The following is a 12,377-nucleotide window of genomic DNA, read 5'->3' as shown; positions in this document are numbered from 1 at the left end:
GATAAATCAAAAATCCCATTTCACAAACAGTTTTAATTTCTTCTCTTCAAGAATTTTACATCAGAAGGATCCTAACATTAAAGACAAAGAGCAAAAGGGATGGAAAGGCTGGCAATACTCTCTTCTTGACCTGGGTTGGTTACACAGGTATTTATGTTATAATCCATCAAGCTACATATTTGTATTTTTCTGTCAGTATTTCATAATTTAGGAAGGTTAAAAAATAAGTTAATTTTAAATATGACTTTACTATTTGAATATTGATATCTGAATACATCATTCTATTTTTTGTAATGCTGGTCACAATATACTCATTTCACAAACACAGACTGTAACATAGTTTAAAAACACTGTTTAAAAAACACTGACACACAAAAAAAAAAAAACAAAAAAAAAACACTGACACAATGGGATTTTAAAGAATTTGAAGGGACTAAGGGGATCAGATTGCTATCCTACACCAAGGAAGATAAGGCTGATAGAGATTTTAGGTGGTGCTTAAGGGTAAACTATCATTTTTTCTAACGTAACTGTAATGTAACCTACTTGTCTTAACTGAGATTCATCTCGAAGCTGCCTTCTGGCTTCATTGTACATTTCATCTAGCCCCTGCCTAGAATGCTTATATGTTTGAAGCTCAGTTTCCACATCTACTTTGGTAACCTAGGAAGAAAACATAAAACTTTTAATTCTATAATCACTACTATTAATACAGCACAGATATATCCAGTCTATGCAAAAGTCCCCAAAATCAATCTATACTTACTTCTAGGTGCTGCTGTGTTTTCATTAAAATCAATTTATTTTCACTTCGTAATTGATGATTTTCTTCTTGGAGTTTAATGATATTATTCTTTGCTATTGCTAACTAAAAATAAAACAGGGGCAAGAAAAAAAGATTTTAAACATCTGTATTTATACTTGCTTTACAGGTTATGTTCATGACTATAACAATAGAAAATAAAATTCGAAAACTTGTAAAATATCTCTCACATCTACAGAAATTTTCGTAAGAAAAATGTGCTCCTATTATCCCAAGATACCAATTAGAGGAATTATACTCTTATTTCTATTTCCTTTTGTTAACCAGTCAAATCGTATGTTAGTAGAAACATATTGCTTATCTGATTTATAATATGTCCTGAATACAAAGTGCATGAGTAAGCTTATGAAGAATTATATGGTAAACAGTAAGACTGTAAAGACTTGTGTAAAGGCAAAAACATCTATAAGGGAAGTTCCGCTATTACTGAAAATGTAACACAGACATTCATGATAATCAAATAGGACACCCTTGTGAAATCTGGGCATGCTGAGTGACTGACGATCACAAATATGAGACAGCTCTCACCCTCAGAGTTAAATATGAATGACTAAGTGACTTGGCTCTGAAGCCTAGAATGAAAAGAGGGATCCTAGGAAAGGAAAGCAGGAACTACTCCCCAATGTTGGCTTGCAAATAAATTTCTGAACACTTGGTCAGAAAGGCAACTCGAACTTCACAGCGCGCCTATTATGGTCAAGAGGCACAAACTAGTGAGGAGCTCTCTCTAATGGTCCCAATCTATCAAACTATCAAATGGTCCTCAACTATCAAAATGAAAATGCAGTCATGCAAACAGTCATGTGTTTCCTGGTTTGGGAAAATTAGGCCAATTCTAAAAGAAATATGAATTTTAATTAACATGTAAAGTAGGGTTCATAGCACTAATAACAGATTTCTTCCTCTAGCCTAAATAATTCTGAAAATGGAAAGCAATAATTCTTTTTAATTAATTTATTTATTTTATTTTTATTATTTATTTTTGGCTGCATTGGGTCTTCATTGCTGCGCGGGCTTTCTCTAGTAGCGAGTGGGGGCTACTCTTTGTTGCGGTGCGCGGGCTTCTCACTGCTGTGGCTTCTCTTGATGCAGAGGACGGGCTCTAGGCTCATGGGCTCTAGAGCACAGGCTCAGTAGTTGTGGCGCACGGGCTTAGTTGCTCTGCAGCATGTGGGATTTTCCTGGACCAGGGCTTGACCCCGTGTCCCCTGCATGGCAGGCAGATTCTTAACCAATGAGCCACCAAGGAAGTCCGGAAAGCAATAATTCTATGGTTAGATAGATTAAAAAAAACCAAAACAAACAAAAAAAAAACACAACTTATCTCAAAAGCAACTTTATAAATAGTATTAAAAAGAGATCTGAGGGAGTTCCCTGGTGGCCTAGAGGTTAGGATTTGGCACTGTCACGGCTGTGGCCCGGGTTCGATCCCTGGCTGGGGAACTGAGATCCCACAAGCTGTGCGGCATGGCCAAAATATTTTTTTTGAAGTTTTTAAAAAAATTTTTTAAAAAAAGAGAGCTGGGGTAAATTTCTGGTTCTGCAACCACCAGACAACTACTTCGACAATGCAGGAAACCAGAGCACATGGGATGAGTTTTACACATGGGAGTGTGGAGAAAGGGCGTACATGATCATGGACTGATGCTTGTAAGGAAAAGTAATCTGAATAGGAGAACACGAGGGACAGGATCATTTTAATGGTAATTCCTAACTATAGGTGGTACAGGTCATCCAGATTAAAAAATGAGACTCATGGCTTATTTATAGAAGAGTTGTATGCATTTCATCTTTAGGGCTCATTTCTAGAAGCTGAGTATCTCAAACAATTCACAGATTCACCTAAGAATTTGCCGGAGAATACATGGTTTCTTTAGAACTTATGATCATCAATTACAACTACACTATAAATATTCCATCATAATGATGAAAATGTGTTTTTGTGTGTGTGCACGCTTAATGCATTCATACTTAAAATGGAAAAGGATCACCAATACTAGGTCCATGAAAGGCAATTATCCATGGCTAGGTGACAATACCTCTTCAATCAGCTTAGTATTTGACTTTTCTAAAGAGTCAACTCTTGAATGGAGACTGCTGACTGTGCTGCTGAAATTAATAAAGAAAAAACTCATTCAGAATCACACAAACTCACAAAGGCAAGAAAAAGTATGTTACCCTGGACTCATCATGTTGACTGACATGCACCAACTGCCCTGTCTGAATTTTTGATTTTGGGAAATTTCATTAAGTTGGAGAACTTGATCTGACTAACAGAGCAATAAAATCTGTAGCAAAAGAATAAAATTTTCCATTAAAATTCCATTTGGTGCTGCTCATTATATTTTGCTGTCTTCTTAGGGTCCTTCTTACATTTAACTTATAACATTTAGGAATTAAAATTCCACACAAAGATTACTAAATATTGTTAAAACTAAATTCAAAATTATTTTAAATTTAGGATGAATTTTAAATGTCCACTTTATAATTAAGTGGCTTAATGAAGCTTGTAAATAGTGGTCTTCAACACAAGCTCCATCTGTTCACCCTCTCCACTTTCATAATAACTTAAAGACCTCCAAACTCACCCATGGTTTGGGAAATGTGAATATGAGACACCCAGCATCAGGTATCCAATCAGCCTGCAGCTAAGCAATCACCCGTCTTTCAAGGATAGAGTCAAAAGTCAGGTTACAGTATATGAACAAATTTGTTCTGTGTATTTTTACTTAAATCGATCAAGATTGGACATTATTGTACATTTTACTGAGTCATTTTTCAAGGCCTGCTTGATTCTACCATCTCAAACTTTCTCTAATAAAATGAAATATGCTGTATACGTTGCAGTAAAATCTATAATAGATTCAACAAATTTTACACTAGCCTCAGAAATAAGTAATGGCATATTAGTTTAACTGATGAAACAAGAAAAATGTTTTTCTACTCATATTAAATCATTTTTAAAATACAATCATTCTTAGGTAAACAACTTGAATTTTTCACAAACAGCACAAGGGTATCCTGATGGTGATATGTAATAAGTACAGGACTAGGAGATGGAAGACCAAGTTTATAGTCCCTGCTTTTCTACTTTGTAATTGTGTCACCTTCAAAGTTGTAAAACCTTTCTGAGCTTCAGTTTCCTTATCTATAAAATCAGACAATGATATGTGCCCTACTTTTATGTGAGAATCAGTAAGATAATAATCAAAAAGCACTTTTAAAAACAATAAACCCTCAACAGTTTTTTTCTTTAAGTGAAGGATAATAAGTGAGTTCTATTTTTTCTATTTTCTATACTTTTGAAATATTCTAAATGTACAAGAACTACTTTCTAAAGAGACAAACAATAAAAAAATTAATACATAAAATATACAAAAGTAAGGTACCAATATTGCTGTAAGTGAATAATACACATAATTGAAAAGGGAATGAGAAAGCTCTTCTGAACTGAATGAAATAAACTCTAAAGATAAACAGTTGAGTAAGAATAGTAAAGTACAGACTAGTGTAAAAAGTATGCTACCCTATGTATCTCTGGAGGCATACACAAGAACCTAGTGTATTAATTACTCCCAAAGAGGGAAACCAGATGGTTGGAGATCAGGGAAGAGGGAAATTTTTCATTTTATGTTCCTTCTGAAGTTCGAACCATGTGAATATATTACCTATTCCCAAATAGTGAGTAAAAATTTAAAAGTAAATAAATAAGCAGTACAAGGTTGCATTCAGATATACAATCTCAGAAATACAAATTACAAAATACATATATATATGCATATATTTCCTATATCAATTATTAAAACTCCATGATGAAAAAAGAAAAGACACTGATATAAGATCTTTCTTCTCTCTCCAACTTCAGAGAGAAAGCAAGAGTTACAACTTATTAGTTTCTTTTTCTAAAATGGGAAAATGTTTAACTGTATTTTCAGATTGTAATGCATGTTTATTGAGTGAAACTCAGAAAATACATAAAAGTATAAAGAAATTTAACAATTATTCATAATATCACCCAGAGACAGCCATTTTTGAATTATTCATCTTAGTTAATGAGAACAGTCTGTTTCTAACAATGTAGTAAATATTATTCACTATACCTGTGCTATCTGGTATGGCAGCCATAAGCCACATGTGGCTTCTCTGAATTGAAATGTGCTGTAAGTGTAAAATGCACATTGAATTTTGAAAACAGTACAACAAAATATATAAAATATCTCATATTTCATGTTTCTTTTTTATTTTTTTAATGTGGTTACTAGATATTTTAAATTACCTTTGTGACTCACATTATATTTCTACTAGACAGAACTATACTACACTATTTTACACACAAGATCTCAGAAATTCTACCCTGATAGAGTATTCACTAACAGCTTCAATGACCAGGTGACATTGGAAGGAGAAAACTTCCACCATGGAAGATGACAGTCACACTGACACGTGAGTCCTTTGAAGTAGGAAAAATGAATTTTTTTTTTTTTTTGCGGTGTGTGGGTCTCTCACTGTTGTGGCCTCTCCCATTGCGGAGCACAGGCTCCGGACGCACAGGCTCAGCGGCCATGGCTCACGGGCCCAGCCGCTCCGCGGCATGTGGGATCTTCCCAGACCGGGGCACGAACCTGTGTCCCCTGCATCGGCAGGCGGACTCTCAACCACTGCGCCACCAGGGAAGCCCAGAAAAATGAATTTTTGAACCACCAAAATGATATAAACTTTCACCCTATCTAGCCTTTTTTTCTCAAGGGTAGAGCAATAAGTCTGAAATTCTATTTTTAAATGTCTCTGAAGATTCTATTTAAAAATATGACTCTCATTTTCTGCTGAAAATCAGTTATTTCCAATAATTCTCTGTATTCTCAATTTCCATTCACTCTCTATCCCCTCAACCCCTTTTCAAAGATGCTTAGAAAAAAGGAATAGGGTTAAGATGACCTGAAGGGGGAAAAAAAAAAACCTAAGACAACATCCAAAATGTACTAAGTATCCATGTGTCCATAATACTTACTTCAGTTGTCTATTTAATTCTTCAACATAATTCTTCTGGTCTAATATGGCAGCAATTTGAACATTCCTAGAGGAGGGGAAAAAGCAGCTTTGTGCTAACTGGAAAGGTATTTACTGGGTGACCAAAAAAAAAAACCCCCACAAAAGATCTAAATTATCTAAAATTGTGTTAAACCATAATGGTAAAACAACGTTATCTTGCCTTTAAAATAAAATTCAAGAATCTTTATAATCATATAGCAGCAAGCTGTGTACTAAATAACTACAACTTTTGTTAAATAAATTACTTGCTAATATTAAACAATACCATTAGTATGTTTTTAAATACTTTTGCATTTATTTATTTTATTTATTTATTTATTTATTTTTGCGGTACGCGGGCCTCTCACTGTTGTGGCCTCTCCCGCTGCGGAGCACAGGCTCCGGACGCGCAGGCTCAGCGGCATGGCTCACGGGCGCAGCCGCTCCGCGGCATGTGGGATCTTCCCGGACCGGGGCACGAACCCGTGTCCCCTGCATCGGCAGGCGGACTCTCAACCACTGTGCCACCAGGGAAGTCCCATTTATTTTTTTAAGAAATATATTTGACATATAACATTGTGTAAATTTAAGGTGTACAACATGTTAATATGATACATTTAATATTGTGAAATGATTACCGTTATGTCTTAAAATAAACCAGCATTTGTAAGCTTATGAATAATAAGCTTTCATTTCTTTTTATCACAGAAACAGAGCTGACCATTAAAATGGGTCTCCGGGGAATTCCCTGGCAGTCCAGTGGTTAGGACTCCATGCTCTCAGTAACAAGGGCCCAGGTTCGATCCCTGGTCGGGGAACTAAAATCCCATAAGCCGTGCAGCACAACCAAAAAATAAAGAAAGAAAAAAGAAAATGGGTCTCTGAACTACTGGTATGACCAAAAGTCATACTTCAGATTAAAACCTCCTTCTAAGTGATTTTTGCTTTGTAAACCTAGTAAATGGAAGTGAAAACAAAACAAAGCAGGAACTACACAGAAAAAAAGGAAATAAAAACCACATTGCAAATAGATGGACCTCATACTGATTTGTAAAGAGCTACATATAAAATACAACATGTGAAATAACTTATGAAAATCATACCTTTCTTTATTTCCAATATCTTCTTCGTTCTTTAAATACATGGAAAAATCAATCACTCCAACCTAAAGTAAATAAAGTTATTCTTAGAGGGTGGAAATTCTAGAAGTACCTTTAACATACAACTGACTTTCATCCCTAATTTTTTTCTAGTGTTTAACAGCACTATTTACAACTTAGAGTAATACCTGGATCAAAGAGGAACAGTACAAACTGAAAACACTCTGCATTTGGCACTAGTCATTCTCACTTACTTGTGAGTCTAAATCCTCTCCCTTTACACACAGATTAGCGTCTATCACATTCAGGCCAACCAGCAGCCCAACAATTACTGCTCCTTCTTCTTCCATCATTAGTGCATGATACTCATAGAATTCACTGTGAAAATTAAAATAATAAAAATCTTACATTACAAATTTATTTTGAAAACTAAATTTTAAAATCTCAATACCTTATTACAAGAATGGAACCAATATAAATTAGGTAACTTGAAATTAGCCTTTCTATATGCAAATAACTTAAAATTTTTGAGATTTAAATGTCTATAAAGAAAACGTAAAAGAAACGGACTGAAGGAGATAAAAGAGGAAAAGGAATTTTGAGAGAGAGAAAAGAGAAGCAAACAGAGATTTAAAAAAAAAAAGGGAGCAGCATTGAGCCCTGGAATGTTTGTGACTCTCGAAAGATACAGTGACTGCTGCTGATCTGATTACGATACTTTTTAGTACAGTTGAATTTTCATCCCAGGACTTATTAAGACGCTTAGGATAAAGACTAATGTGGGGAAACGAACATAAGAAACATTTCAAGTCCATTTTCTAGTCAATGCATTTGGTATATCTATTGCAAGTGCTCTTAATAGATAAGCATTAAAGATATTTATGGATATCTAGATCCCAAAAAATGTTCAAACAAGGGACTTGTGAAAGAAATAGGACAGCCTAAAAACTAAGACTTGACAACTAATACTCAGAAAACTATTTATCACTGTCTCATGCCTTCCTCAAGAAGTCCCATGTATATTACTTAATCACCTTAATTAACCTTCAGAATATCGTTGAGAAATTGAAGGCGTTTAAAGCATGGTCATTCTCATTTAACAAATGGGAAAACCAAGATGTACAACTGGAGTCACAAGTAAAATAAAAAACGACCAGGTACTTCCCTGGTGGTCCAGTGGTAAAGAATCCACCTTCCAGTGCAGGGGATGAGGGTTTGATCCCTGGTTGGGGAACTAAGATCCCACGTGCCGAGGGGCAACTAAGCCCACAAGCCACAACTACTAAGCCCATGTGCCTCAACTAGAGAGCCCACGTGCTGCAAACTACACAGCCCACGCGCTCTGGAGCCTGCACACCACAACTACAGAGCCCACGTGCCATAACTACAGAGAGAAAACCCACACGCCACAACTAGAAAGAAGCCCGCACGCTGCAATGAATAGCCTTAGCACCGCAATAAAAAAGATCCTTCATTCCACAACGAAGACCCGATGGAGCCAAAAATAAAAATAAATTTAAAAGAAGAAAACATTAAAAAAAAAAAGACCAGATTCTCCAAAATATCACAGAGGCACTCTAAGAGAACAAGGGCGAAGAGAGGGGCTGCCATGGGCCCACTCCCTTTGAGAACTGATATCCTTGCTTTGAAAGTCTGTCTTAAACATTTGGCCTTCAATTTAAACTGACAGTTTAAAAAGCGTCCACAATACAATCAAAGCAGTAGTTTGGACATTCAAGATCTAAAGAGAAACCTCCTGAATTAAAGCCCCAAATTCCAATACAAATTTTTATTCATAGAATTAACTAATTTAGGAAAAAATTAAAACTTAGAAATACGACATATAAATTACCACCTTGTCAGCCAATAAAAATCTTACAGTATTCATTTTTTAGGCTAGTTCTTGATCCATGTTATGTCTCCACTATGCTTCTCTATCTCATTTTGCTCCTCCTTTTATTTTATGCCATCGTAATGTATTTTACATATCCTTTCATACTATATCTTCAACCATTTTTGGGAAACAGGATATAAATGAAATAAAAAATGAAAATGAACATGATTTAATGGTAGTACCTCAAGAGATCCCTTTGAATAATTAAGCAACGCAGGTAGTCAGCCATTTTTTTTTGCATGAGGGCTAATCGAAGCCACGCTCTTGCACGACCCAGGGGGGTCCTGAAAAGCAAAACCCAACAGTCAGAAAAGAGCCTCAGCCCAAAGATTATAGACTACATCTTCTATCTTTGTTGAAGTACACATTAATAAAGAAAAAAGCAATTTATCATGGTTTTATCTTAGTTTCTAGAGTTTCAAGCTGACTTAGTTTCAAGTCAGCTCTTTGAGCATGCAAACCAATCCCTGGGAGCTTTTTAAGTCTCTAAGATAAATCTGCACCTACAGGACATCTAGGTACCATTTTATGTCTTGGAAAAAATGACTCTCTAAATAGTGAGGATAATTCCACAAGAAATATTTTATCAGAATAGGCTTAGCCCTCTAAATATGATTATGCAAAATGCATCAATAAAGGCAATATAATGCTCTCAAAAAATAACTGATATTATATCTGAATTTTAAAAATCATGACAAAGCTAAGAAGGTATCTAGATGCTAATTAATTAGAAAGAATCACTGCTTGCTATTTTTCAAATGTTTCTTTTATCCAGTTGTCGTTTAAAACATTAAATCTCCTCTTTAACGTGGAGGCCTGATGGGAACAGAACTTTTAAAACAACAAATTTGTCTGAAAGGCTGTGGACCAGGCCATTTTTGCTGGCTATAAGCAGTGTCTCTGGGACAGAGGGAGCACACAGCTCTTCTTAAAACTGAAGGTATCCTGCAACCTTACCAAATACGTTGATTAGTTCTAGTAGTTTTCTGGTGGTATCTTTAGGATTTTCTATGTATAGTATCATGTCATCAGCAAACAGTGACAGTTTTACTTCTTCTTTTCCATTTGTATTCCTTTTATATCTTTTCCTTCTCTGATTGCTGTGGCTAGGACTTCCAATATTACATTGAATAATAGTGGTGAGAGTGGACATCCTTGTCTTGTTACTGATCTTAGAGGAAATGCTTTCAGCTTTTCACCACTGAGAATGATGTTTACTGTGGGTTTGTCATATATGGTTTTTATTATGTTGAGGTAGGTTCCCTCTATGCCCACTTTCTGGAGAGTTTTTATCATAAATGGGTGTTGAATTCTGTCAGAAGCTTTTTCTGCATCTATTGAGATGATCTTATGGTTAACAACGAAAGGTCAGAAAGAGAAATTAAGAAAACAATAAGAGAATAAAATACCTAGGAATAAACCTACCTAAGGAGGCAAAAGACCTGTACTCAGAAAACTATAAAACACTGATGAAAGAAAACAAAGATAACATAAACAGATGGAGAGATATACCATTCTGCTAGATTGGAAGAATCAATATTGTGAAAATGACTATACCACCCAAAGCAATCTACAGGTTCAATGCAATCCCTATCAAATTACCAATGGCATTTTTCACAGAACTAGAACAAAAAATTTTACAACTTGTATGGAAACACAAAAGACCCCAAACAGCCAAAGCAATCTTGAGAAAGAAAAATGGAGCTGGAGGAATCAAGCTCCCTGACTTCAGACTATACTATGAAGCTACAGTAATCAAGACAGTATGGTACTGGCACAAAAACAGAAATATAGATCAATGGAATAGGATAGAAAGCCCAGAGATAAACCCACGCACATATGGTCACCTTATCTTTGACAAAGGAGGGAAGAATGTACATTGGAGAAAGGACAGCCTCTTCAATAAGTGGTGCTGGTAAAAACGGATAGATACATGTAAAAGAATGAAATTGGAACACACCATACGCAAAAATAAACTCAAAATGGATTAAAGAACTAAATGTAAGGCCAGAAACTATCAAACTCTTAGAGGAAAACATAGGAAGAACACTCTGTGACATACATCACAGCAAGATCCTTTTTGACCCACCTCCTAGAGTAAGGGAAATAAAAACAAAAATAAACAAATGGGACCTAATGCAACTTAAAAGCTTTTAGACAGCAAAGGAAACCATAAACAAGACGAAAAGACAACCCTCAGAATGGGGGAAAATATTTGCAAACAAAGTAACTGACAAAGGATTAATCTCCAAAATATACAAGCAGCTCACGCAGCTCAATATCACAAAAAACAAACAACCCAATCCAAAAATGGGCAGAAGACCTAACTAGACATTTCTCCAAAGAAGATATACAGATGGCCAGCAAATACATGAAAAGATGCTCAAACATCACTGATCAGGAGAGAAATGTAAATCAAAACCATAATGAGGTACTACCTCACACAGGTCAGAAATGGTCATCATCAAAAAATCTACAAACAATAAATGCTGGAGAGGGTGTGGAGAAAAGGGAACCCTCTTGCACTGTTGGTGGGAATGTAAATTGCTACAGCCACTATGGAGAACAGTATGAAGGTTCCTTAAAAAACTAAAAATAGAACTACCATACGACCCAGCAATCCCACTATTGGGCATATACCCTGAGAAAACCAGAATTCAAAGAGTCATGTACCACAGTGTTCACTGCAGCACTATTTACAACAGCCAGGACATGGAAGCAACCTAAATGTCCACTGACAGATGAATGGATAAAGAGGATGTGGCACATATAGACAATGGAATATTACTCAGCCATAAAAAGGAACGAAATTGAGTTTTTGTAGTGAGGTGGATGGACCTAGAATTTGTCATACAGAGTGAAGTAAGTCAGAAAGAGAAAAACAAACACTGAATGCTAATGCATGTATATGGAATTTTAAATAGCAGTATGGATGAACCTAGTGGCAGGGCAGGAATAAAGATGCAGATGTAGAGAACAGACTTGAGGGCACAGAGGGGAAGGGGAAGCTGGGACAAAGTGAGAGAGTACCACTGACATATATACACTCCCAAATGTAAAATGGATGGCTAGTGGGAAGTTGCTGCATAGCACAGGGAGATCAGCTGGATGCTTTGTGATCACCAAGAGTGGTGGGATAGGGAGGAGGGTAGGAGGGAAGCTCAAGAGGGAGGGGATATGTGGATATATGTATACATATAGCTGATTCACTTTGTTGTACAGCAGACACTAACACAACATTGTAAAGCATTTATACTCTAATAAAGATGTAAAAAAAAAACTGACGGCGTTTGTGCTCAAGATGAAAACTAATTCTACCTAGGCAAGAGATGTGATGTGTACAAAGCAAAAAACAACACAGTAACTCCTTGTGGCAAACTGAACAAAACCAGCCATCTAGGGAAAGGTAACCTGTGCTCATGGTAACAGTGGCATGGTTTGCACCAAATTCTGAAGCAACCTTCCTGCTAAGGTCATAGGACACAAAATCGGTGTGATGCTATACCCCTCAAGGATTTAAACTTATTGAAAA

The 12,377-nt window shown here is 36.0% G+C and overlaps 1 protein-coding gene across 16 annotated transcripts in view; it reads right to left on the bottom strand.

Moving 5' to 3' along the window:
* The window catches only part of RUFY2 (RUN and FYVE domain containing 2), a 47,258-nt gene that overhangs the window by 26,589 nt on the left and 8,292 nt on the right, over window positions 1-12,377 (bottom strand). For 11 of the 16 annotated variants that reach the window (XR_010935974.1, XR_010935975.1, XM_067710767.1 and 8 more), the window contains exons 4-10: window positions 9,028-9,129; window positions 7,206-7,329; window positions 6,955-7,016; window positions 5,832-5,897; window positions 2,863-2,932; window positions 767-868; window positions 547-663 (exon numbers count right to left, since the gene is read on the bottom strand). Coding sequence is in view for 14 of the 16 variants with exons in the window: in XM_067710767.1 (XP_067566868.1) it covers window positions 547-663; window positions 767-868; window positions 2,863-2,932; window positions 5,832-5,897; window positions 6,955-7,016; window positions 7,206-7,329; window positions 9,028-9,129 (643 nt within the window). In the remaining 2 variants the exon portion in view is untranslated. The remainder of the gene's footprint in view (window positions 1-546; window positions 664-766; window positions 869-2,862; window positions 2,933-5,831; window positions 5,898-6,954; window positions 7,017-7,205; window positions 7,330-9,027; window positions 9,130-12,377) is intronic. The other 5 variants (XM_067710772.1, XM_067710770.1, XM_067710780.1 and 2 more) reach the window with 3 other exon arrangements.

The sequence above is a fragment of the Pseudorca crassidens genome, chromosome 16, assembly GCF_039906515.1.
Source record: "Pseudorca crassidens isolate mPseCra1 chromosome 16, mPseCra1.hap1, whole genome shotgun sequence".
NCBI classification, from domain to species: Eukaryota; Metazoa; Chordata; class Mammalia; order Artiodactyla; family Delphinidae; genus Pseudorca; species Pseudorca crassidens.
Note: the sequence above shows the minus strand (reverse complement) of the source record. Positions and strands in the feature narration are given on the sequence as shown.